At 53.8% G+C, this 26,152-nt stretch overlaps 1 protein-coding gene across 1 annotated transcript; it reads left to right on the top strand.

Annotated features, from left to right (window-relative positions):
• Positions 1 to 2,760: 2,760 nt before the first annotated feature.
• Positions 2,761 to 25,716, top strand: Ip6k3 (inositol hexakisphosphate kinase 3). The gene is made up of 6 exons (XM_048347947.1): positions 2,761 to 2,834; positions 12,686 to 13,024; positions 19,232 to 19,424; positions 20,556 to 20,731; positions 21,472 to 21,647; positions 24,127 to 25,716. The coding sequence occupies exons 2-6, from the start codon at positions 12,826 to 12,828 to the stop codon at positions 24,595 to 24,597; spliced, it is 1,215 nt and encodes a 404-aa protein (XP_048203904.1). The 5' UTR covers positions 2,761 to 2,834; positions 12,686 to 12,825; the 3' UTR covers positions 24,598 to 25,716.
• The last annotated feature ends 436 nt before the right edge of the window (positions 25,717 to 26,152 follow it).

Raw genomic sequence — 26,152 nt, forward strand, 5'->3', positions numbered from 1 at the left:
CCCCGGTGAAGATTTGGAGTGTATTCTAAGGACAGGGGAGACATTGAGGAGTGTTGAGCTAACACCTCCCCGTGGGGAGGATGGAAGATAGCAGCAGGATTGAAGAGAAGAGGGAAGGCCCCTGAGGAGTGAGAGGAAGCCTTGCGGGACCAGGGTGAGCGTCAAGGTAGAAGGAAAGGCAAACAGTACAGCAATGTTTGGGACCTGGGAGGTCCAATCTGAGGAGGGCACCCATGAAGGGGCTGGAGGGGAGAGGAGAGCTGGAGGAGGACTAGCCCACGCCTTCAAGTGACCACCCCTAAATGTGTGCGAGCCCCACCTTTCAATGATGCTGGTCCACAAAAGAGCCCAGGCTGGCTTCCCAGCGCAGGGAGATGGGAGCCAGGGTGGAGGGAGTTGGGGGTGGGCAGAGGTGGGGGTCCTAGACGGGGCTGTGGAGAGAGGCTTAGCAGCCGGCATCTTGGAAGTGAAGCTAGGCTCTGAAAGATGACACGGAGAGCATGTGGCCCCACGGGGACAGAAATAAAGTCCCGGGAGGACTCGGTGAGGGTGGCCCCCATGTGCTCGGTTACTGCCGTGGGTCTGGCACACAGTAGGGGCTCAAAACCGTTGTGAAATAGGCAGGTGAGAAAGAAGCCAGATGGAAGCAGGCACTTTATAAACAACAACAGAAAACAACGGGACGGAGAAGGAGGCACCGGCTCTGCCCTCCCAGAGACCTGGGTTCCAGTCCACGCTGGGCCATCCTATTCACGTGGCTTCCCTTCCCTTCCGGGACCCCCAAGAGCTTCTCCCTCAGCCCTGGGTGGCTCCCAAGTTCCAGAGCCAGGCCTCTGAGTCCAGCCAACTGGGAGGGGGGCAGGCAGAGGAAAGCAGGTCACCCCCTCTTCTAGGCCAGGTCACCAGAGCTCATGGAAGCTTCGAGCTAGAGGACAGGCTGAGCTTTTCCTGCTGAATGTGACTGCCATCTGAGCTGGGAACAGGGAGGGGCATGCGTAGGACCCCAGCTCAGTTTCAACCAGGGGATTCCTGCCATGGGGCAGGTGGTGCCCGGCCTGGGTACTGGGAGGCCTGTGCCAGTTTGCAGTAGAGAAGTCAGCATGGAGGTGGGGTGCAGGTGGCCCCCACATTTGTGGCATCAGCTTCCCCACACACCTGGGCTCTCTCTCACACATCTGTTGAGCAGCTCCTGCCAGGCGAGGCCCAAGAGGCGTTCACTGGGTAGACAGTGCCCCCGGCGAAGGCCAGGATTGCTGGGCTCTCAGCCTGCCATCGCTGCCGTTCTGCCTGGCAGAGCAGCGAGGGAGGAGAGGCCACATGGAGAGACTGCACTGTGGGCCCCTGCAGAAGTGAGCAAGGGCAAGCTGGCACTACACCTGCCGCTCTGGGGGACATGACGGGGACAGGATTCTGGGGATGAAGTCCAGAAGCAAGCGAGGCCCGGGACCTGCCGGGCAGAAGCTCTGCCTGAAGAGAGGCTGAGCCTCAGAGGCCACGAAGGGACAGGCGTGGCACCAGCCCAGTGTCAGAGGAACTTTGGCTACAAGTCTGGGGTTCTTGAGCCACCCCCAAAATGGAAGCTAATGCTGGTTGAGGGTCACCTACACTGGAAGCCGGGCCTACCCTCAGCCCGTCTGTCCTGGTTCTCCTTGTCTCAGCAGCTCAGGTGCCCTCACCCTCTCCCCACCAGGTAGGGCCCCCTGGAAGATACCACCCAGCACCTTTGATCCACCCTCATTTGCAGGGCCAACCTCCAAACACACCTGGGCCCGACTTCCTGGCATGAGGTGAGAAGGTAGCAGAGGCTGCCTAGGGCCATTTCCTGCCCACCCCTCATTTCTCCCCAGTCCTCCAGCGTCCACCCTCACTGCCACCCCTGGCTCTGTGCTCTTCTCCTGGCTACAGCCCTCTCACCACTCCCCACCAGCCCTGTGACCCCCATGTCTCCAGAGCTCGCCGATGGTTACTTCCTCCATGTTGCCCTCCTTGCTTGTCCCAGATGGGGTGAGCTGCCCTGCCTGCGTCCTATGTCCTGGAATTGCCACTGGCTTGCTGAGTCCCCCAAGTTAATCCCTGACAGCAGGGATTTATCTATTGGTTCTTCCTCAGCCCTAGCAAAAGGTCTTGATGCCCACAAGGGTCTCCAATAGTGCTGTGGACAGAGTGACTGCTGATAAACTGTCTGCCCCCCACTCCTGAAGGTCTTACTGCATGACCTTCCTTCTCTCTGGCAGCCATAGCTTGAGACAAACTAAAGTGAGCTAGTTGGGAATGGGATTGGGGTGAGGTGGGGTGGTGGGGAGGGAAGGCTCTAGGCCTCTCCAGGACAAAGCCACCACCCTAGCCTTGACCTTTCCTTCAGAACGAGAATCAACACATAACCACAGAGATCTGGGGCTCAGAGGGAGAGCAAGTGTTTGACATACCCTGGCCCTGGGTTCCAGCCCCAGCACCAAGTAAGTCAGTCAGTAAATAAATAAATAACCAGGGGCCCTACGGCAAATGATTCTTGGTGTCCAGCCAGCTAAGCTGAACTCTCCTCCCCTGCAGACTCCTCCCCCTCCCTCTCGGCCTTCTCCCTCCCTCCCAGACCCCTGGCCCTGTCCCAGAGCCGAGGAACACCCAGCTGGCAGCAGCACAAGCCGGCCCCAGTCAGTCCTTCTCCAGAGGGTCATCTGACCCTTTCTCTCCAGGCCACTGGCTGCCCAGACCTCCTGGACAGACCTCTTCACCCAGGTCCCAGTGGACAGAAGGCTCTGAGCTGGGACGGTCAGACCACAGACACCGAGAGACAAGATTCCTGCTCACTACACCCGCCCCCAAAGGAGGCCTTGGTGAGTACTGCTGGGGGTAGGGGTGGAGGGACAGGCAGGGGCAGCCTTGCTGAGCCCTTGTGGTGTCCTGGTTACAGGCCTGCTCCCTCCATAAAGTCTCACCTCCCTGCAGGACTGGCTGGGAGTTGCCTGGGGAGGAGCTGGGGTCTGCATGTCTGCACGTGTGTGTGTGTGTGTGTGTGTGTGTGTGTGTGTGTGTGTGTGTGTGTGTGTGTGTTGGGCTGGGGAGCTGGTCTGTTCAGCCACATGGAAAGGCTAGCATTGTCTCTGCTTCTGCCTCTCCCCTTTCCCGTAAGGTAATTCCCCCACCTTGCCTCTAGGGGCAGCCTGGAGCCCTCTGCCTGGCCCCCACTAGGAGGCAGGGAGGTCCCGGAAACCAGGACTGCGAGGAGGCTGTGGGCAACAGGTGCAGGGACTCGGAGCCAAGCATTTCTGCTCCACACTGAGTTAACCCTTCCCAGAGGCAGGCATCCAGGAAAAGTCCCCAGCACAACCCCAGTCCCAGGATCAGCGTGTCCCAGCCAGGCAGCCCCACCCTTCGAGGGCCAGCTGACTTCAGTGCCCGTGGGCAGTAGCCTGAGGCCTGGGGGCAGGCCGTGCCCTGGAGAGAGTGGTGGTGGAGGTACTTAGACCTCGAAGGAATTGTCACCAACAGGCCCGGTGGCTTTCCCTGTCCACCGTGTCTGGGTGTTGGGAGGGGGAAGGGGCTTCCCATGGTCTTCTGGGCCCCGCAGTGAACTTGAACCAGTCCTGGGGGGCCTTGGGATCCCTGAGGGCCAGAAAACCACCCAGCCAGGCTCCTTCCCCAGAGATTGGAGGCCCAGGGAGTGAGATCTAGGCTTTTCTACTTTAATTTTAATTTTTATAGCTATCAGTTGTTTAACCTTTTTATTATGAAAATCCCTGCAGGGAAAAATAGAAAGAATGATGTCATAAACATTGGCTCAGCCTGCACCTGGACCTAAATGGCTGTCTTGAGTCTTGCTGTACTTGCTTCATCAAATACCCTTGGGCTAAAGGATTTTGCAGTGATTTTAAGGACATCACAACACTCTCTCCTCAAACCATTGACCCTCTAACAAAATAAGCAACCCCCCCTTTCCTCCCCGCAAGAACATGGGCATCCAGCCCATCTTCTTCTTATTTGCCTAACTCATGCTTTGTTAGACCCAAATCCAGTCAAGATGTGTTGGGTCAGAGCGTCTCTTAAGTCTCTTCCAATCTGGAGAGAACTTGCCAGGAGACTTTGCCACCTTGGTACCACATGCTCATTCCCCCCATCACCCCGACTTTGCCAGCCACTCCCTCCTGCTTTAAGCCAGGCACTTGAGTAAATTCATCCCAGGCAGAAATCTGTACGATTGCTGTCTTGTTCACTAGCAGCCGCTGGGAACAGCAATAAACTTTATGAGCATCAGTTGGTTGGGGCAAGGAAACCTGTGTACTGGCTGGGGAGCTGGGAAAGGGGGGTCCTAGCAGGGCTGGGAAGAGTGCCAGGGATAGGGCTGCAGGGGTGCCATGTCTGCCAGCTTTCCTTATACTCATTACTCTTTCTCATTGGGGTGGGGAAGGCTTGGTTGGCAACAGAACTGAGTGTGGGCCTTGCCTGCCTGGTTTGGGGCCTGGGTGGGACTCAAGCCTGCCTTCCTGCCTGCCTTCCTTTCTTTTTCTTTCTTTTTTCTTGTGCTCGTCCTAGGGCTAGAACTGGGCCTGGACACTGTCCCTGAGCTGTTCTGCTCAAGGCTAGTGCTCTACCACTTGAGCCATAGCTCCATTTCAGGCTTTTTGGTGCTTAATTGGCTTCAAATGATGATTGTCAGATCCCAGTGTCCTGAGTAGTTAGGATTACAGGCGTGAGCCACAGGCACACAGGTGTGAGCCACTTCTGCTTGCTCACACATAGCCCAGTGCCTAGAGCAGGGATGTGGGGAGTGGTAAGAGGAGGTAGAGCATAGGTTGTGATGGAGAGAGAATTCAAGCTTGATCTGACTTTGGAGCTCTTAAGCCTGAATCAGCCTAGTAGGGGAAGAACAGCTCAGCTGGCATCTGTGAGCTCACAGACAGGCCTGGGCAGAGCTGGAGAGTTGTGAGAACATGTCCCCTGGTGGCTGGGCATGGTGATGGCGTTAGTTTTGCAGACAGTGTGTGTCTGTGGCTGCCCTCTGCTGGGGAGAGGCCTTGCTGAGTTCTCCCTCAGACTAGTTCTTGAGATTGGCCAGCGTGGAGCTTGGATGTAAAGAAGCATCTCCCCTACCACACACACACGTACTTCCACCACCAACTCCACCCTCCACCCTACTATTGTACCCTGATCTTAAAAAGCCATCATATGATCGGATAATTGTCAGGCTAACCACTGGCACAATCCATGTCTCTGACTTACAAGTATCTTGCACAAGACAGAGAAAGGCAGCAGGCTTGGGGAACAGGGTCAAAGGCTAGAAAATGTGTAGGTAGATCTGGGTGTTTAGCAAACAGCCAAGATTCTGGCTGTAACCTCAGAAAGCAAGGTCTCAGGCAGCAAAGCCTGCTGGGAGGGTATCGCTGTCCATTCCCCAGGTCCTGGAGCTGCCCAGAGGCCAGGAGCCACCGCAGGGCAGGAGGGAAGAAGCCCTCTACCTAGGCCTCTCACAGAAAAACCCTTCCAAGGCACTTGACTTCTGGATCATCTTTCTGTCATGTTTCTCCTGCCTTGACAGCAAGATCAGAACATTGCTAGTGCTGCTAAGTACATTTGTCAGTGGCTGAAGGGCTTCTAAACTAATCATCGCTGTATTAAAATCGCATTTGGTCTTCAAGCTGGAGAAACGTTGGGAGATTTTAAATGTTAAGAGAAAGGTATAGGGGGAAAATCCTCTTTCAAAGGGTAAAAGCAGCTCTGAAATAAGTTTCTGTGGCTGAGGCATATGAAGTATTGCTCTGTGATTCTGGGGCTCCTGGCTTTCTTAGGAAATAGACTGTCTCCGAAGGCACATACTTCAGCCACAGCCGGCAGGGGATGTGTGAGATCTCCCGCCTCCCCTCCCCCCCCCCCCAGTACTCCATATTGATCCCACAAAGCCGGGGAGCCATGCAGGAAGCGCCACCCAGTCCTATAGCCCTTGAATTGTTTTTACAGTGGATTTTTAAATGCCATTTTTCCCTCCACTGGAAAAAATAAGCCTGTGCCTTCCCAGCGTGGATGATCCCAGATGATGTACAGCCTTCAAGCCACGTGAGAAGCTCCAAAATTCCCTTGCCCATTACAACCTAAGCGGTTTTAAATGGTTTTCGGGCTCTTTCATCTCTAATAGATTAAAAACGGTTCCCTTGGGCAATCACAAGGACATTGAACGGTACTTGTCCCGAACCTCTGGCTCCGAGAGCCCTGTGAAATGTACGGGAGAATTTCAGAGGCGAGAGGGCAGGCCATAAAGCATGCTGCTCGTGAACCGTGCTACCTGCCACAGTTCCTACTGCCGTCTTCTTCCGCTACAAGCTCTTTCTTAATTATCTTCTTCCCAGCAGGGACATCCCTCTGTCACCTAAGCTGTATCAGAGTGTGGTTAAAAATGGGGAGGTAGTTTTGACACTGGTGATTTCAGAGGATCGTCTCTTCCCCAGGCTGAGCAGGGGTCCTGAGTGTGTCCTCTGCCGGCTGGGCTGGGCTCCCTCCACGGCCTCTTCCACTGCCTGCGGTAGCTATCCGTGGCAGTGTGAAGCTAGGCAAACCCAGCCCCCAAACCCCCATCCTTCCTGCTCCACACCCTCCCCTCCAGTCACCCACCCCTGCCGCACCCTGCCCTGTTCTACCACTTCTTATGTATCTTCACTCTTGAAGGGGGCCTTCCCCAAATTCTCCAAGGCTGAACCCACTTCCTTCCTGCTCCTGAACCCCTTCCTGAGTGAGGACGGTAACCCCCCTGGTCCTGCCACTGAGATTTTTTTTTTATTATTATGAATACATATTGATTGTATAGACTGGTGGTGGAATTCATTGTGATGTGTTCATGCCTGTATACATAGCATACATCGATTGTATCTACCTTCCTTTCTTCTACCCTCGCCTCCCTTGGCCCTCCCTCCTACGGAGTATTTGGTTTGGGTTTTGTGCTGATCCTGGAGTTTGAACTCAAGGCCTGGGCTCTGTCCTTTAGCTTTTTTGCTCAAAGTTGGTGATCTACCACTTGAGCCACAGCTCCACCTCCAGCTGTTTCATGGCTAATTGAGAAGTGTACCATGGACTTTCCTTGCCAAGGCTGGCTTTGAACTGAAATCCTCAGACCTCAGCCTCCTGAGTAGCTAGGATTACAGGTGTGAGCCTCTGGCATCCATCTATTGTCTTTCATCAGCAAGTTTGTTTGCTTTGCTGGGGATGGATGGAACTCAGGGCCTTGAGTGAGCTAGGCAAGTGCAAGCTCCACCCCACTTCCCAACCCCTAGGACTCGTTTTTCAACATAATTTTCCCCCTACTAGTTCCTATCTGACACTCATTATACTTGGAGTGTCTGTTGATTGAGAAAATAGATGATGACAAAAACCTCTAGGAATTCAATAATACCTTTAAAATGAATTTATATTTGGTGATCACCAGAACGCATACCTACACTTGAGAATTTGTCACACTCTTTAGGTGTTGTATTTCCTGTTGGTACATCATGTTGTGCTGGTGTGGGTCTGAGTGAGGTCCTGGTCAGGCTGCAGGTGAAACCCCTCAGCTGTGGCCCTGTGGACCTACGCTGCAGTCTGACTCCTGGTTCTTGCTGTCTGCCAGGGCAGCTTCCGGAAGCTCCCATCCCTGACACGGGTCTCAGAGGCACGTGGCATGGAGAAGGACCCTGGCAGGAGAGCCTGACTTGTGTCTCAGGAGCATAGCTTGGCAGGCAGAGGACTGAATGGCAGGATGTCAAACTTTAGGGTGATGAACCTTGTGTCTGAATCTCAGTTTGGACTCTCCCAAGCTTTAGACCCTGGGGAAGTTTATCCATGATGTTGTTTTTCCTGAAAATGATTACCGCAAACAGAGGTATGATCCTAAGACTACTAGTTCACAGTTGATGCCTAATAGGCATGGCTGTTATATAAGATGAATTTGTGCAATGAAATATGAGAGCACCTGAATCTTCATGAAGGAGGGACTTTCAACTCGAGTCCCACACTGGGTGCTGGCCATGAGTTGGTGAATTAACCAGGATGAACTCCAGGTTTTGCTTCATAACAAACAGCCCCAAATGTTAGTGGCTCAATATAGCAGAGATTTCCTTTGTCATGTTATGGCTCTGGTATGTGTAGTTGCTCAGAGATCCACACACTCCCAAGGTCAGGGAAAGAGAATGCGGGAGAGGGTCTGCAAGCTATCACCAAGAACTGCTACATGGCACTCTCCTCCATGTCTATTGGCCAATGCATATCACGTGGCCACAGTGACCTTCAACGCTGCCATCAAGCCACCTGTCCAGGGGATACACCGGGGCCTCCATGGGCAGCCCGGACCATGACCAGGGCCAGCTAATTCTTTCCAGCTTCCATAAGACATCATCCATGATCAGCTTGTTCCAAGTTTGAAACTTTAGATGTGTGGTTTGTGGTTTTATATGCTACCTTGTCATTTTCAACAAGCTCAGGCTTGAGGGTAGAGGTCAAGCCGGGGGCCCCAGACCCTCTCAGCTGAGTGAATGGATCCTGAGACCTTATGTCTTAATCGCTGGTATCCCCATTTGTCCTTGCACTGAAACCAAGTATAGAGATGGCCAGAGAACATAGTGCAACGGGGGGGGGGGGGGGGGGGAGGCTGGATTTCCGGCATCATGGTACTATAGGGCAGGGCTTGTCCTGACACAGCCAGCCACCCCCCACCCCACCCCGGGCTTTGCTCAGTGGCTGCACCCTGCAGTCCTTGAGTCTCTTGGAGTTGTCGCATTCAGGATGTGAACCAATCAGAGAGCAGGAAGACACAGGGACCTGGGGCTATCTACCCACTTCCTGCGGGTGATGACCAGCTTCTAGCTGAGCTCTTCTGGCTCTCCCCATTCCCCTCTGTCTTATCCTTGCTCCCTCTCAGGCCTCCCCCTAAGGAAGAGTGCCAGGCAAGGGTCTCGTTTGTGGGGCTGTGGGGAGAGGTGTGGGCTGGAGTGAGGGACATTTCTCTCCCTTTGAAGCAGTAAAGGGAGCTCAAGGTTTTTCGCAAGTGTGTCAGAACGGGGGTGGAGGCCCTCCTCGGGCAGGCGCCCCACCTGCTTTCCCAGCACCCCCGCTGACTCACAGTCCTCTTGAGAAGAGCCCACGCAGTGACAATCCTGAGTGGTGAAGATGCATAAAAAGAGGGCTCCACAAAGGAGGCCTGCGTGTCCTGTCATCGGAGGCTCATGACAAGGCCGAGGCAGCGGGCGGAAACCAGGGTGGGGCGGACACCCAGCTCCTCCCAGTTCTCCCCACAGGCAGCTGGGAAACAGCAGGGCCCAGGGGCACCCGTGCAATGCCCGAGGCAGAAGGGCTGCAGAGCCCAAGGAAGCTCTGGGCTAAGGAAGGGCCTGTCAGCCAGAGTCACTGACGTGGGGCTTCCAACAAGGAATGGGAAGGATGGAGCCTGCCCTGACTCAGCCTCGCAGAGTTGAAGGCAGAAACAGAGAGCAAACTCGAGACTTCCTTGTGAACCCGAGGTCAGCATCAGACAACCTGGCAAAGCCCAGCCAGCTCCTGCTCCTTTCCCTCCCCCGTCCTCCCCTCCAGGCTGTGCCAAAACTGCAGGCCGCAGAGCTCAGGAGCAGGAGGACCTCGGACACCACCCTACCTATTTATTCCCTAGGGTGATCTGCAGAATCAAGAGCCTCAGTTTCCCAAGCTGCAAAGTAAAGGCTGGCCCCCTATAGACACTGATCACTGCCCCTGCACAGGGAAGGGACATCTGCACCGCTCCCACTTGTGCTCTGAGAAGGCACAGCAGGGCCCTGCCAGCCACTGTCTGCCCTAGGGATATAGGAATACATGTCAGAGCCATGACAAGCACCAAGCGAGTGTCAGGCACTGGTGGCTCACGCCTGTAATCGTAGCTATTTGGGAGGCTGAAATCTGAGGATCACAGTTTGAAGCCAGCTCAGGCAGGGAAGTTCATAAGACTCTGGTCTCCGCCTAACTACCAAAAGGCCAAAAGTAGAGCTGTAGCTTAAGTGATAGAGCCTTAAGTGTAAAAGCTAAGAGACAATGCCCAGGCCCTGAGTTCAAGCCCCAATACTGACACACATACACACACACACACACACACACACACACACACACACACACACACACACACAGGGGGGCGGAGCGGGCTAGTGCTAGCCCTTCTTGTATATGGATCTGGCTGGCTAACCTGGACAGAAAGTTCTAGATGGGTGCTGCCTGTGATGGTCTCTCCCCTCTCCACCCTATTGCTTACCAGGATATGCACTTAATGTCATGAGGTAGAACAGGCTGAGGAACAGGCTCAGGGGACAAGACAACCTGTCCTGGAACTGCCAGTGGCTTGCTGATGGCTTTGATTGAATCTCTTTGGGACTCAGCTTCCTGACTCAGAGTAGCTGGATCACAACCCCCAGCTCTGTGCAACATGGTTGGTGAGTGCACGTGGCTGGCCAATGGACCTGGTTCGAGTCCTATCGCTCCCCACTAGCTGGGGACACAACCCGTGGCTCTGTTTCTTCGTGTGGAAAGTGGGCTGGCAGGGCAGTGGACGGGCTAGAACACCGTGTGGTGGGCACCAAGCACTAGGAGCACGGCCCTCTAGCGCTTTCATTTCTTCCCTGGGCCTCCACAGCAGGGTGACAGCAGCGAACTCCGAGGAGAGAAGCAGCAGTCTGCCCAGTGCGGAGGCACAGGACCTTCGTGGGGCACGGCTGGAGTGCAGCAGCAGGCCTGTCCAGGCATTCGAGGCCAGGCCAGTGTTGTGCAGGCGTGGGCCCTAGAGAGACAAGCACAGGGACAGGAGCAGCTATAAATGGATGTTCCGGACTGGCTGTGGCTGTCCCTCTAGTTACCAGAAATGCAGCTGCCTGGGCTCAGGTCATCTGGCAAAGGCCAACAATGCCAGAGAGCATTGAGAGGCGGAGCTCCGCTTTCCTCCCCCGCCCCACCACCAGTGCCCAGGGGACTGGGCACGGCTCCTTAGTGTTTTTGCTCAAGGCCGACACTACCACATGAGTCATGTTGCCGCTTCTGGCTTTTCACTGGTTAACTGAAGGTAAGATTCTCATAGATTTTCTTGCCCAGGCTGGCTTTGGAGCGCAATCCTCAGATTTCAGTTTCCTGAGTAACTGGGATTATAGGCGCGAGCCGCTAGTGCCTGGCTTTTCTCTTCTCCCTTTCCTGCTTTCTCCAAATTCACAAGCAGGCTCAGGTTTGCCATGCAACTGTATGGGAGGGTGGTCAGCCTGAAGTGATGGCCGGCTTGGGAGACCCCTTCCTCCTTCTCTACAACCACAAGACCCTTCTCCTCTCCGTCCACAGCCAGCTTGGCTTCTCTTAGCTTCTGGAACAGCCCCTGTGGCTGGCTTTGGGACTCCTTAGGGCAGAACTGTGGAAAGACCTCCGAGGGCCCATCCCAGCTCCTTTCCTTAGCCTCAGGCCTCAAGCCTCCCTCTCTCCCAGCCTCCCCCAGTCTGCCCGTGTAGGCTCTGAAAGTCCTACCTTATACCTGAGAGCAGGTGCACAGGCACCAGAAAGACACCCCCCCCCCCACTCCGGGTATTGTGTGGCCTGCAAGACCAGAGCTGATAAGAAGCCCTGTGCAAGAAAATGAATGGGCCAGGCAGGCAGCTGGCTGAGCCTCTCCAAGCCAGGGGCCTGTGCAGATAGATGGAGCCAGTCAACCATGCCCAGGGCTGGGACTGTGGGTCAATTAGAGGGTTAATCATGCCCAGTGCCGCCCAGCCTGCAGCATCGTGGTCAGGAGTCCAGCGGAGGGAGCGGGTATTAATAACTCGGTGGTGATGGCACCGCTGTGGGAATGTCCTCTCAGGACACTCAGGCAAGGGCCTCCCTGCACAGTGTCTCCTTGGCTCTCCCAAGACAAAGTCACAACAAACTTATGGCTACCCCCCACAGTGTTCCAGCACTCATCTAAGATAAGGCAAGCCCAACTTTGGGGGGCCGGGGGAACAGGACCACTTTGCAAGTAGCAGCAATAAAACCTGCCTTTCTCACAAACCAGAGCTGTAGCGGAAGTGTGCAATGCAGGACAATGAAGTGATACATTGACGGAGGGCTTTGCTCTGGGCACTGGGTGGACTTCCCACAGTCCTTATCTCCATTCTGTCCCTGACCCCATGAGATGGGCATCATTATCAGACAATGAGTGCTCCCCAACAGCAGAGGCTCCGCTGGCTTCTTGTCAAATCTGGGATTGGTGTGCCAAGAAGAAAGAAGTTAGGACACAGGCTCTGAACCCTAGACACGTACGGCGATGCATGTTTGTACTGAGAATATTTCAATCCTTAAGTCCAAAAGATAAAAAGAATTTACATTCTTTCTCTCGCTCCTGCTCCATGGAAACAAATAAGGACTGTGGCCAGTTTCTCATGACAGATTATTCCAGGAGCAATCAATGCACATATAGGGTCCTGTTTCAGCTCCAATTGGGGATGGCGACTGTATGGATCCTTCGGAACAAAGTCTCCCTTCCTTACTCTTTCTTTTTTCAAAATAAAGGGTTTGGCACGACTAGAGTTGAAAGTCAGGGCCTCAGACTTGCTAGCTAGTTTTTGCCTTTGATCTATTTTCAGGTAGAGTCTCTTGGTTTTTGTCCCAGCTGCCCAGATCCTCCCGTTTCTGCCTCTCATGTAGCTGGGATTATAGGCATGCACCACCACGCATATAATTTTTTGTCTCCGCTTTCCAGAGAGCCAGCCCCCGGGACACGCCTGTGCTGTGACAAGAGTGGAGGCCAAGAGGGGAAGGCTGAAGATCCCAGGCCAGGCGGCGCTGTCGGGCTGCCCCTGCTTCCGGCCCTCTCCTTCCACTCGGGGACTCCGAAGTACCATGGTTTCACAGGACAGCACGGAGGCTGAGGATGCCGGGGCGGGCGTGCAGCTGGAGCCATTCCTGCACCAGGTCGGCGGGCACGTGAGCTTGATGAAGTATGGCGAGCACACGGTGTGCAAGCCCCTCATTTCCCGGGAGCAGAGGTTCTACGAATCCCTGCCGCTGGCCATGAAGCGCTTCACCCCACAGTACAAGGGTAAGTGGCAGCTGCCAGGCTGCTGGGCCCGGCCCCTACCCACCCGCCTTAGAAAGGCTCAGGGCTGCCATGGAGACAAGGCCCCTCCCCCTGCCCACCAGCCTCCTGGTCCTGGCCCCGCCCAGGTCTGCAGGGTGACCCCACCCACTTCCCTTCCCATTAGCTCAAGCCACTCGGGAATTGAGAAGGGATAAAAATGACACCCAGCGGCACTTGGTCTTGAGAAGCCATTCTGGCCTGTGCCTTGGGAGGGGGTGGGGGTGTCATGGCTGGTTGTGTGACTGTGATTAAACACAGGCCAGGTTGAGGCCTCCGAACCCCTCTCTCTGGAGGTCCAGGTAGCTCGGGAGGCTTGGGCTGGGACAGGGCACAGAGAGGCTGCATGTGACTTATTTGCATGACCAGGGGCAAGCAGGCTGTCACTGTGGAGCATATAGCAGGGAAACTTAGCCCAGGTAGAGTACTTCCTGGAGCTGAGCGCCAGTTGGAGTCTGGGGAGAAGGGACACTCACTGGAGAGCCTACTTATATCCCAGTGGCAAGTGGGAAATAACTGGGGAGTCAGGAGAGGTGCCTCATACCTATAACCCCAGAGGCAGAGATCTGGAGGATGTGGTTTGAGGCCCGGTTAGGCAAAAAGTTTTCAAGAACCCCATTTCCACCAACAAGCCTAGTGTGATGGCACCCATCCACATTAGCATTTCTCTGATTTGGGGTGGAGGGGGGAACCAGCTTTATCAGGATCACGTGGGAGGCGTGTTCACGGGTTCTCAGGCCCACTCCAGACATGCAGACCAAGATCCTGGGGTGTGCCAGGGCTGGGGCTCAGTGCCCACGTTTAACATGGTCCCAACTGAGAAGCAATGTTAGGGGGTGACCAGGGCCTTGAGGCCCAGAGTTGCTTCCAAGCACCATTTCCCACATCGCATCATTCCCAAGGACTTCAGCCGGACTTCTAGACTGTTCTGGAGAGTGAGACAAGTCAGGCCAGCAGCTCACCCTGAGAAGGCCCTTCTCACCCGGCCTGGCTTTCCTCTTGTGCCAAGGCCTCAGGCCGGTGTGGCGGAACCCTTTGCGGGTCACCGCTCATCTGCCCAGAGCGCTCACTGGAATTAATGTCTGTCCACTCGCAACCAAAATGAATGTAGCAAGGGGGCAGAGGGCCCTGGCGTGGGGTGGACTACTCTAGAAGCATTTCATGCTTGTCTGGCACAGCTCCAGAGCTGAGAAAGACAGCCAGGACCGCCGTGGGCAACGTGGAGGAGGGAGAGGGGCCGCTCTGGTGTGCAGGAGCCCTCCCCTGTGCCTCTGCCTTGCACCCCAAACCAATCCTCCGGCCAGGTGACGGGGCACGGGGCACTGATCCATCAATCATCGCCCGTCTCTTCCTGGTGTCCCTCTTTAGATCTGCCAGCCTGGGAATACACCCTGGCGGCTCTGCTAGTTCAATGAATGTATACGTCCTCCAACTTTAAGAATCGTGAAGTCAAGTGCACTGACTACCTCTGGCCCCACAAGCATCCTGGCCTAGCAAGGCCAGGCACTGCGGTGTCTGGGGTATTCACACCCAGCATCCCAGGAGGGGATGGGGCAGCATAACAGTGACCCCAGAAAAGGTCAAACAGAATAGTCAAAGGACACCTCCTGCTGCGTGCTGACTGCTCTCCTACAGCCACGATGTAGGGAAATCTCAAGTCCGATACCCGCCTGGCCTGCGGGAGGTGGGGACAGCCTGTACTTGGAGTCTGGAGTCAGAGTCAAGTGGACGCGGGTGTTTCTAAACACCTGGAGGGGACTGAGGACCGGCCCAGACACAGTTTGATGAAGCAACAACACTGGTCCCCTTACTGACTGGGACGTCACCCCGTAGCCCTGGAGTCCAGGCAGCACTTGTAAGGAGACACTAGAAAAATAAACCCAGAAGCAAGTAGGACTCTTGAGTTGGTTCTCCGATGCCTGGGGGGAGAGGGCTGGGAGCTGAGGACAGGGTGAAGATGGGGAGGCTCTCAGGACTCCCAGGCCATATGGCTTCCGCATCCTTCTCACAAAATCCTCACAAACCTTTATTATCCTTCCCAGATGAGAACCCAAGGCACCGAGAGCTTGCCTGGCTTGCCTGGGGGCACACAGCACTGAAAGGCAGAACTAGGATTCGAAGCCCTGAGGGCTGGCTCCCAAGAGTGGGTGCCTAACCACACAGGCCCCCTACGCTAGCTAGACTGTTCCTAAGAGAGTGGAGTCCAGGTGTGGGCTTGGGGGGGGGGGTCCTCTAGCCTGAGAAAGGGGACACGATTTGTCCAGGGTCAGACAGTGACCTTGTGTAACATGGCTGTTACAAGAATCGCTCTTCGTCCTTGGTATCAACACCCCTGGGAGGGAAGGCCGTTTCCTGAAGTGGCTGTTGCCTGCCACAGGGCACGTCCTCTCACTTCTCACAGCCAGCCCCCTGCCCCCCACAACAGGGATGGGGAGAGTCTTGGCAGGTGGGTGTCCCGAAGGGCAGCCTCCTGTCTCGGGGCCACGTCCCTCACCCCCCGCCCCCCCCACCCCCCACCCCCACTGCTGTGGGCCTTGGGTGAATGAGGACATACACTCAGGTCCAGTTGGCTGATGGTTCAGCTGGATTAATATTACAGGCAGTGGCGAGTAAATGTTCTCATAAGCTTAAAAATAAACACATGATAGGATATTCACCAAGGCTCAGCCAAACCCAAATTGCTGAGATGCTCTGGGCATGCCAATGGTGGCAGTAAGCACTCTCGTCTGCCCAGCTGGCGTAGACTCGGGCGGAGGTGTATGGGGAGAGCAGGGAAGCAGGCAGACGGGGGGGGGGGGGGAGGGCGGGGGGGGTCTGGCTGGCCCTGAGAGCTCTTGGCCGGGTGGCAGAGCCCAGGGAGCCTGTGGGTCTCTGAGGCCTTATCTCTACTGACACACAGGGTGAGCTGAGGCGGGGCGGGCAGGCAGGCTCCCGAAGGGAAGAACAACCCAAGCCACAAGGAGTCCGGGATATTCTGGGGTGCTGCTCTCTCAAGGGCGGGCAGATCAGGACTGTCTTCAAGGGGGCGGGGGGGGGGGGCTTTCTGCTGTGATCTCATTCAGTGGGTTGGCTTTGGAGAGGACTGAGCTGAACCCCAGGGGGGCAAAGGGGTGAGACGGAGGAGGGGAGGGAAGGCTGGGAAGAGGAAGGCAGCTAGGAGATGGAAGTGTGCAGAAAGATGGAGAGGGGAGAGGCCTAGACAGAGAGCTTGCAGTGTGGCTCTGACAACATGAGCAATGAAAATGACTTTTGAGTTTTATTGGTTTGAGTTGTTTGCACCTCCGCTCATCTCCATTAACGCAGGCACTCAGAGCCGATGTGATCAGACAGGAGCTGGGGGCCTGCAGCAGCGGGTGAAGGTCACATTTCTTGTCCCTCTTAGGAGGCCTCTTGGGGCCTGAACTCCCCAGGACTGTGTTCTGGCAGGCCTGTCACCATCACCCCTCAAGTAGAAAAGGCCAGGGGGTGCCAGATGCTAGCATGAACTTTACAAGACCCCAAAGGGCTCTGCTCTTGACTGGTGCACCTTTCTGCCCCACATGTCCTCCCAGACAGTTGGAAGGCCTTGAGCTCCCCAAGGACAGGAGGCCTCTGGGCCCTTGTCGCACAGGGAGGGATGGGCCCTGGGCATCTAGTGTTGGCTTCAAGAAGGTCCATTTTCCTGAAAACATGCACAATGACCTTCCTACCCACAGAGGCAGTGCCTGACAGGCCTCCTCCTGGGCGGGGGAGGGAGGAGAGGGGAGTCATGATTTCTCCATCCCTCCCATAGAACAGAATGACCACAACTGCTATGACTGGGAACCCTGCAGGTGTGTTCCAATACTGACCCTGTCAGCTCCACAACAGTCCTGGGCTCTGTGTCCCAGCCAGTTCCCTCTCCCATGCCTGCGTGTGGTGTGAGCCTCTCAGAGGTCTTTCTTTTACTAGCTGTGCAACCTTGGCTCTTCAGTCTCCCAGGGATTCATGTGTACCACACCGTACCAACGTGGGGCCCACGTAGGGTTACACATGGTAGGCAGAAAGGCATGGTAATGATGCTTACTGGTTTGCTTTTGTTTTCATGTTGGGACTAGGGCTTGAACTCAGAGCCTAGGCATTGTCCTCTAGCTTTTTTGCCCACAGCTGGTGTTTTAACACTTCAGCCACAGTTTTACTTCTGGCTTGTTTGCTAGTTAATTGGAGATAAGAGTCTCATGGACTTTTCTTGCCCAGAATGACTTCAAACCCTGATCCTCAGATCTCAGCCTCCCCAGTAGCTAGAATTACAGGCATGCCTGGATGTGATCAGTGTTGTGGTGATGTCCCTAGCCTGCCATCAGCCTCTTGTTCTCATGCACAGAACACCAGGGTGGGCTTGGCCCAGGATGAATGCTGGTGTCATGTCAGCTCTGTGATGCCTGGCTTTGGAGAAGCATTACTGCTCCTGTCACAAGTACTTCACAGGATGCAGGAGACTGGGATAAGCTGAGGAAAAACAGAGAGAACTGAATGTCCCTCCTGAGCTGCAAAATTAGGGCACTGGGAAACCGAGAGGACAGGACTGGCCCAGGGAGACCGCTGAGCTAGGCAGACGGCTCTGGATTCAGCATCATGCTGAACTGCAGAGCAGCCCTGGAAACGAGGGCCTGCATGAAGCAGCCTGGCGAATGGGCAGGGCAATCAACAGCCTTCGCTGCCTGCTCGGCACAAAGCACCACTGACACTGGGAAGGGGGCCAAGTGGCAGGGGGCGGGGCGGGGGGGAGGAATGAAGAGTGAGGAACACATACCACACATGGCCCCTTTCCCTCAGCCAGGGTCCCCGCAGTCATGAGCAGTTCATTCACGAGAATTTCTCCAACGGTCTATTTGCAGAAGTGTGTACAGGCTAAAGACAACAGCCGGGAACAGCACTCTCAGGGAGGACAGCACTAGAAGCTGCGGTCCCCCAGGCCTAGAGGGCCAGAGGGAGGGAACAGGGTCATGGACCCAGCAAGAGAGGAGGCTCTAGGGAAACCTAGTGGTGCGTGACACAGGTCCACCAGGATGATCTACAGAGGAACTGTGGAATAAGTACCCAACCTTCCTCTCCCTCTCCTCCCAGACCTGCAGGGCAAAGTAGCCACTGGGAAAGGTGCACAGCCTAGGGTCAGCCCTGCCACACAGAGCACAGGAAGAGCTCTGTCCTCCCTATAGGACAGCTGCAGGCAATTACAGAAAGGGCTCCATGGCTGGGGGGGGGGGGGGAACCACACAGCACAAATGTGCTGGTCCAGCCAAGAGAATCCCAAGCACATATGTTAAATCTGTTTCCCTGGCTCTTTATCCACAAGGCCACAGCTCTTCTGCCTTGATTGGAATGACTGGAATGGTAGGGGGGGGGAATTGCAAGTTGAAGACACACACCAAGTCTTAGTTTCCTCAAAGAATCTTGACCACCAAAAAGCTTCATGTACCGATGTGTCGAAAGGCAGAGACGAGGGCTGGGGATATGGCCTAGTGGCAAGAGTGCCTGCCTCATATACATGAGGCCCTGGGTTCGATTCCCCAGCACCACATATACGGAAAATGGCCAGAAGTGGCGCTGTGGCTCAAGTGGCAGAGTGCTAGCCTTGAGCAAAAAGAAGCCAGGGACAGTGTTCAGGCCCTGAGTCCAAGCCCCAGGACTGGCAAAAAAAAAAAAAAAAGAAAGAAAGAAAGGCAGAGACGGGGAACAGGGGAACATGGATGGAGCAGGATAGACAGTCCTGGGCCCAAAAGGCCACTGGGGAAAGGCCACAGATGAGGACCTATGGGGGAGGAAAGAAGCTTCCCTTATCTGCCGCCCCCTGGAGGTGGGGAGGAGCCTTAGCAGAGGACCAGCTCTGACCAGGATGGTGGGTCGGTGTCTGTTTGGAGAGAAACTCTTAATTTGGGAACAAAAGGCACAGAACTGCTCTGTTTAAAGTAGGAAGAAGCAGGGAAATAGGCACAGCCAGAAGTATGTGTTGAGACCGGCCTGAGGCCCTTTTCTGCTGGCCCTGTGGCTCAGGGCACATTCAGGGAAAGAATGGGGGTTCAGACAAACCCAGGTAGGTCCCCTAGCTCTTCCTTGAGGGAGGAGTTGGGGAAAGAGGAAGGTCACCTAGGGCCCATGTCCCCTGAGAACCCACCCATGTGCTTTCCCTTGCCCTCCCTGTGTGTCCTGCAGGTACCATCACCGTCCACCTCCGAAGAGACAGCAGGGGCCACCTCAGCCTGGTGGCCCCCCCTCTGAAGGAGGCCCAGGAGTCCTTCCAGGTCTCCCCGGGGTCGGCGGTAGCCATCTGGCAGACGCTTCAGCAGACCACCAGCAACGGCAGCGCCCACCCCCTGGCCCAGCTGGCACAGTCCCTCAAGGAGAGGTGAGGAGGGCTGGGAGGGCGACCGGAAGCTAGGCGGCTGGCCCTCAGCAGGGATTAGTGCCTTCCCCACTGGTGCCTGAGGCTAACTGCTCCACAGTAGGGCTGGCCTGGAGAAAATGAGACATCCAGACAAAGGCACTGCCTAGAATAACTGATGGGGCCAAAGAAAGGAAGTCTTTTCTCTCCCGGGCTTCTAGGCAGGATTACTATGTATTTATCTCAAAAGCTGATGCACAAAGTGCTATACAGAGCAGGTATTCGGTACTTATTTGTTTAATTAAATGCCTGTTTCACTGAGACCAGGAAGTATCTCTGGAGGATAAAGTACGAAACAGAAACCCTCGAATCGTTTTTAGAAAGGAAGTACGGCTAATTTCTCTCAGAAGTCAGCCCTTGCTTAGTGGTACAGAAGGGAGAAGGAGAGAGGTTCATGTGGCTTTTGGTGGGTCCCTGGAGTCCTCGGAGAAGTCTCCACAGCCCACCAGAACGGCAGCTGACCTTTCTCAGAGGACGCCATCTCTGGGGACTTTTAAAGCATTTGTGGGAAACCAAGAAGAGCTAAGACAACAGTATCACCCTTCCCTAAGGAACACAGGCCTAATTAAGTTCTTAGCTTAGCATTCAACAGTAGCACCCTACTTCCATTTGTACTTGGGGGGGGGGTGAAAGATGCAGAAATGGGAGGACACTAAGGGTGGATCAAGGATGGGGTAAGTCACCCCACTCCTTGGGGCATTTCGTAAGCTCTAGACATAATGATAGGGCAGGTATCAGATTCCAGGTAGCCTGCTGCCCCCCACCTTCGGTTTCATCACCGAAATAGCAGGATTGTTAACAACCCAGATCATTTACAAGTGGACTCACATCACCCCATTCCTCTGAAGGGTGACTTAAGGAGTTATCTAGGGCGTAGAGAGCACACACACACACACACACACACACACACACACACACACACCCAGGGCTGCTGTAAAGTCACGGTGGCTCTTGGGCCCCTGCAGTGTCTCTGTGGCCTGGTTAGAGCTGCCTGCACAGCAGCTGGACAGCCTTCTCAGAAAGCCGTCCAGAGAGCCGGGGCAGGCAGCAATACCCGTCCTTCCCCGACCACCACTGTGCTTCCTTTGCCCCCAGCCCAGCCAACGTACTTCTGAGGTCCGAGTTCCATCTCAACACCCAAGTCTCCTCCATGGTGGAAGACCCCAGTGCAAAGCAGATGGAGAAGAAGAGCTTTAACCCATGGGGCCTGCACTGCCATGAGGCCCACCTGACCCGCCTGTGCTCTGAGCACACGGAGGACGAGAGGCACCGTATCCTTGTCGTCCCCACCACACGCTAACGGGCAGGAAGGGCTGCCTAGCAGGGCTGCCCCACTGGGGGCAGAGACAGAGAGAGATCAGACAGAGATACTTGAGGAAAAGGGTGGGCTAGGGAGACAGACATGCACGCGCATGAGCACTCAACACACACACACACATACACACACACACACACACACACACATCTTGTCCACAGTGAGCAAAATTCAAGTTTGAAATACCCCCTTGCCACTGCCAGGTTCCTTCCCACGAAGCGGAGGCTGGCACCACAGTACTGACAAGACACATGTGCAACCCTAATCCCTAAGAAGCTTTTGCAAGGTAATTACTCTGCTGAAATTAATATTCCTGCAACTCATCTCCAAAGCGAACATCAACCTGCTTCTCCCAAAAGGTATTGGCCTACTCAGTGACTGGAGATTTTAGCCTTCTGATTTTCTGCCATAAAATGTAAATTGAGCATGGCCTGCCAGGGATTTCACGGCCTGCATTTAAATTTCAACCTCAGAGCAAAATGGGAAAGGGAGAAAAGCTCACAGACTCATAAACTCCCCCTAAATAAATGGACTTATTAAAGCAGTCTGCAAGCTAATACCTTGTTTTCTTAATAGCCAGGGCCCATCTGTGGGAAGGAAGGGAAAGGAAGGAAGGAGTTCTGGCTGGAGCCTCTGGGTATCTTTGGAGGCTGCTAACTTTCTCCTGCGGGGCCTTCCTTAACTCGGCATGACCAGGGTTCTTGCTACTGGAAAATGTGGTGTCACAGTACACACATCCCTGCATTCTGGACCTGAAGATGGGGACCCGGCAGCATGGGGATGACGTGTCAGAGGAGAAGAAAGCCCGCCACATGAGGAAGTGCGCACAGAGCACCTCAGCCTGCCTGGGCGTGCGCATCTGTGGCATGCAGGTAAGTGCAAAGGGCCCGCTGCGAGAATGAAGATCCTGGCACCCCCTGTGTGGGGCAAGCGGGTCTCCTAGTCCCTCTCTCTCTACAGAGATCAGCAGAGGAGGCAGGAGACCCGTGTGTGTGTGTGTGTGTGTGTGTGTGTGTGTGTGTGTGTGTGTGTGTGTGTGTGTGTGTACCAGTCCTGGGTACCAAAGTCTTGGCCTAGGCACTGTCCCTGAGCTTTTATGCTCTCAAGGCTAGTGTTCTACCACTTGAGCCACAGTCCTACCTCCAGCTTTTTGGTGATTTATTGAATGTAAGAATCTCTTGGATTTTCCTACCCAGGCTGGCATTGAGCCGTGATCCTCAGATCTCCACCCCATGAGCAGCTAAGATTACAGGCCTGAGCCACTCAATGTTAGAGATCACTTTTCATAAAGAACTGAATCTTTCCATTTATGACACACTGGGGGGGTTGGTTTTGTTTTTGCAGTGCTGGGAATAGAACCCGGGTCCTTGTGTATGCTAGGCGAGTGCTCCGCCACTGAGCTACTACGAGCCACATGCTGGGTTGCTGTTTTTATTTTTAAGTGCCTTCTGGAATGGTGTCAGAAGCCACATTTTTTTTAACTCAGCCTCACAGTCTTTGGCATCTGGAACTTTCCACAGTGGCCCCCTAGGTCCTGCCCATGTTGCAGGAGACCTTTGAAGACAGTGTGTGGGCAGGGCCTGGAGAAAGAACTAAGAGAGGGTACACCACATGCCCTCCTAGTCATGCATCTTCTTGTGTGAAGAAGCTGTCCTCTGATGCTATATGACAGCTCACTCCTTGAATTCCTATTAGCCATTTCCTCTTCATTCAGCTTTGCTGCAGCTCTTTATTTTTCTCACCTTTGGTGCCAGTATTGGGGCTTAGACTCAGGAACTGGGCACTGTCCCTGAGCCTCTTTGTGCTCAAGGCTAGTGCTCTACTACTTGAGCCACAGCACCACTTCTGGCTTTTTCTGAATCATTTATTGGAGACAAGAATCTCATGGACTTTGCTGCCTGGGCTGGCTTCAAACCTTGATCCTTAGATCTCAGCCTCCCTAGTAGCTGGGATTATAGGCGTGAGCCACCAGAGCTTGGCTTTTACGCTTCTTTATTGCTGCTTTTCGAGACTGTGGCAGGGCTTCAGGGGAATAAAGGGGGAACACACTTCCTCCACTCCTTCCCTCTTACCGTCTGTCTGCTTTGATGGTAAGCGTTATAGCTTTCCTTAATTGAAACTGCCACCCCTTGAAGCTGGAAGTTGAGTCTATAAATTCATCGCACAGATGTCTCTGGGAAGGCTTGGAATGCAGTCCTCAAGAGAATAGAGTGTGATGATTTGTGGTGTAAATGGAATCTCTCCCTGGACCTCAAACCTTCTGAAATTGATCTGATTTATTTAGAAAGTGATGCCTGTCATATATTTATGATGGCTAATTCAGCAGCCGGTCTCCAACCCTGCAAAAGGCAACAAACACTAAGCCTATCATAACTTTCTGGGATTGTTTTTTGTTTGTTTGTTTGTTTGAACTCTGCTTTTCCATAAACACAGCAATGTAACGTGGAGGCAAGGAAAGACCAGAGAAAGTAGTGGCCAGGTGTGTGGCCCTACCCAGTTAACCCACCTTCCCCTAGGCCATGCCAACCACGGGCCTTAGTTCAGACTCTGCTTCTGCCAACTAAAAGAGTGAGGCTGCTGCTATGCTTCCCCCCCCCCCCCACCATACATACCCCATCAGCATCTCTCTTCCATCTGCTCCCTTCTGGTGGCCAAGACATGACAGGGGTGGGGAGGGGAGACAGTGCCAAGGAGGGGAGCCACCCTCCTTCCTTCAGAGAGGCTGAGGAGCTGCTTCCTCCCCCCACCCCTCCCACCCCCCCACACACAGCTGCACTGGCTGCCTGTGCACTCCATCCACATCTCATCCCACCAGGCTCTTTATCTCCAAACAGTTCACACAACCCTTCCACCCCAAGACCCGCTGCGGCTGCCCTAAAATCCGCCAAGAAAAGGCTTTATAAACTTTACTGGCGGGGGGGGGGGGGGAGAATGTAATCAAGCTGGTTTTCCAAGACCTTTGGCTGTGGTTCAGATTCCTACTGATGCGTTCTGGCTGGAGTTTGCTAATATCTGAATTGAAAAGGCCCAGAAACCAGGACTTAAATGATGATTTGGGGGTTGGCGCTGGTAATCCGTAAGGGAGGAGATTCAAATCTCTGCCTTAGGATGGTAGTCACCTCTGAAGAGCCAAGGGTCACTTTTATAGGGCACAGTGTCTTTGGACTTTGGATTACAGAAAGTGCTTTAAAATGTGCAGCTGCGCTGGGGCATGATGGAAGATCATCCTCTGCTTGTTTCAGTTGCTCTTGCCCTGCATCTACTGGAAATCCGCTCATACATTACAATGTGATGTTGCAATTGTAGCGGTGACAATTCTTCACACTTGCTCTTTCTTCTTTTTAATGTAAGGTTTATCAAACTGATAAGAAGCACTTTCTCTGCAAAGACAAGTACTATGGGAGGAAGCTCTCAGTGGATGGGTTCCGACAAGCCCTCCATCAGTTCCTGCACGACGGGACCCGCTTTCGGATAGAACTCCTGGAGCCCATCCTGCACAGACTCCGGGCGCTCCTCTCAGTCATCCGGAGCCAGAGCTCCTACCGCTTCTACTCCAGCTCCCTCCTCCTCATCTACGATGGGCAGGAACCACTGGAAAGAACCCCCCCAGGACACATGCAACCCCAGGAAGCCCTGCAGCTGGCCCACGGAAGTGCTTCTGAAGGTCTGGCCAAAGTTGATATCCGGATGATCGACTTTGCTCACACGACCTACAAGGGCTCCTGGAAAGAGCACACCACCTACGACGGACCAGATCCTGGCTATATTTTTGGCCTGGAAAACCTTATTGGGATCCTGCAGGCTATCCAAGAAGGAGACTAAAATTTTTTAGGACTATCTGGAATTTTCTAGGCTACAGAGTTTGAAAAGGGACCGATTAGACGTTGTGGTTGTCTAGATGCTCCCTAGATGTCTTTGTAATAATCAGGAAGTTATTAGGAAGTCCGCTCCAGAGGCAATCTCACGCATCATGGCATCTCTGTAAGGCTGTCTGTCAGAAAATGGACAGTCCGTATAAAGTAGCATCATTGTGGGACACATGGGAGAGACGCAGCATGTCAGACGCCAGGACCACAGTAGTTGGGGCATATCCGCCTCTACAAATGCTTTCTGATCACACTGTAGTCCTCGCCGGTCATGAAGCAAAAACCCCTCCTGCAAGAAACCTTGAAGAACGAGTTCTCAGTGCATGGACTTTCTGCTTGTGTGGGTTGCCTGCTCCGCAGGCAGACAGCGCTACTGAATGCCTCTTATCTTCCTAGGAGAAATTGTAGGAGGTACAGGAGGAGGTGGATCACATTTGCCCACCTCTTATGCTTTGTATTCAGCTTCTAAAGGGACAAGGACATGGGCTGGGGGTGTAGCTCACCGGCAGAGAATGTGCCATACAGGATGTACTATTATTATTATCATTAGTATTATTATTGCAGTACTTCAAAATAAAAATAACCAAATAAAATGGGTTATGGACAGGCTCAGGCATGAGCACTGATAAGCCAAGATCCTGATTCTCCATCTTTGCCTGTGGAGAAGAGGGTCTCTTTACAGACTTCTCAGGCCTATTAGAACTAATGATTCTACCACACTTTGACCATAACATGACTCTGACCATGAAACGCAGGTTCTAGTGGGAGCGGGGTACACACCAGGAAGAAACACTGGTGTTAAGCCGTATTCTCTGCTTTCTACTTATTTATTTGGGGAGGGGGCGGGGGGGGGCTTGAACGCAAAGACCCAAGAAACCAGGGGCAATGTTTACAAGGCTGGTGGACAAGTGTAAATATGAAATGAGAGCAAACAGTTCTAATTAATTCCTTCCTTTGCAGTGTGGAAACCTTTTACAATGCCCTTGAGTCCAGCACTGAGATATGTTTCCCAATTAGGGAAATAAATTTGTTAATAAAATTGCTGAGGTCACCAGTGATTATTGGTGGCGCCTTATTACCCTTTCTGTTTGTTTATTCTGATCATCACACTGTATGGAAGTTCCAATTTATAAGCGACTGGAGTAGAAAGCCAGAACAATTTGCCGATTTCCTGTAGCCTGGGTAGACGTGATGGTTAATGAAATATTCGCACATCACTGCAGGGCAGGTACCAGGTCAGAGAGGGGATCTGTTCATTTGAACCTCATACAATGGAAATTAAGTGTTCGCTGGATTCTAATGGATACTACCATCAACTTTCTAACATTTACATTGCTACAAGGCAAAGTGGCCTTGATAATAAATATATATACAGTTTAATTTTGGAGTACATGATGTGGATTTAAAGCAGGTTAAGGCCAGGCACAGGTGGCTCATGCCTGTAATCCAAGCTACTCAGGAGGCTAAGGTCTGCAGATCACAGTTCAAAGCCAGCCTAGGCAGGAAAGTCC

The sequence above is a fragment of the Perognathus longimembris genome, chromosome 6, assembly GCF_023159225.1.
Source record: "Perognathus longimembris pacificus isolate PPM17 chromosome 6, ASM2315922v1, whole genome shotgun sequence".
Taxonomy (NCBI): domain Eukaryota; kingdom Metazoa; phylum Chordata; class Mammalia; order Rodentia; family Heteromyidae; genus Perognathus; species Perognathus longimembris.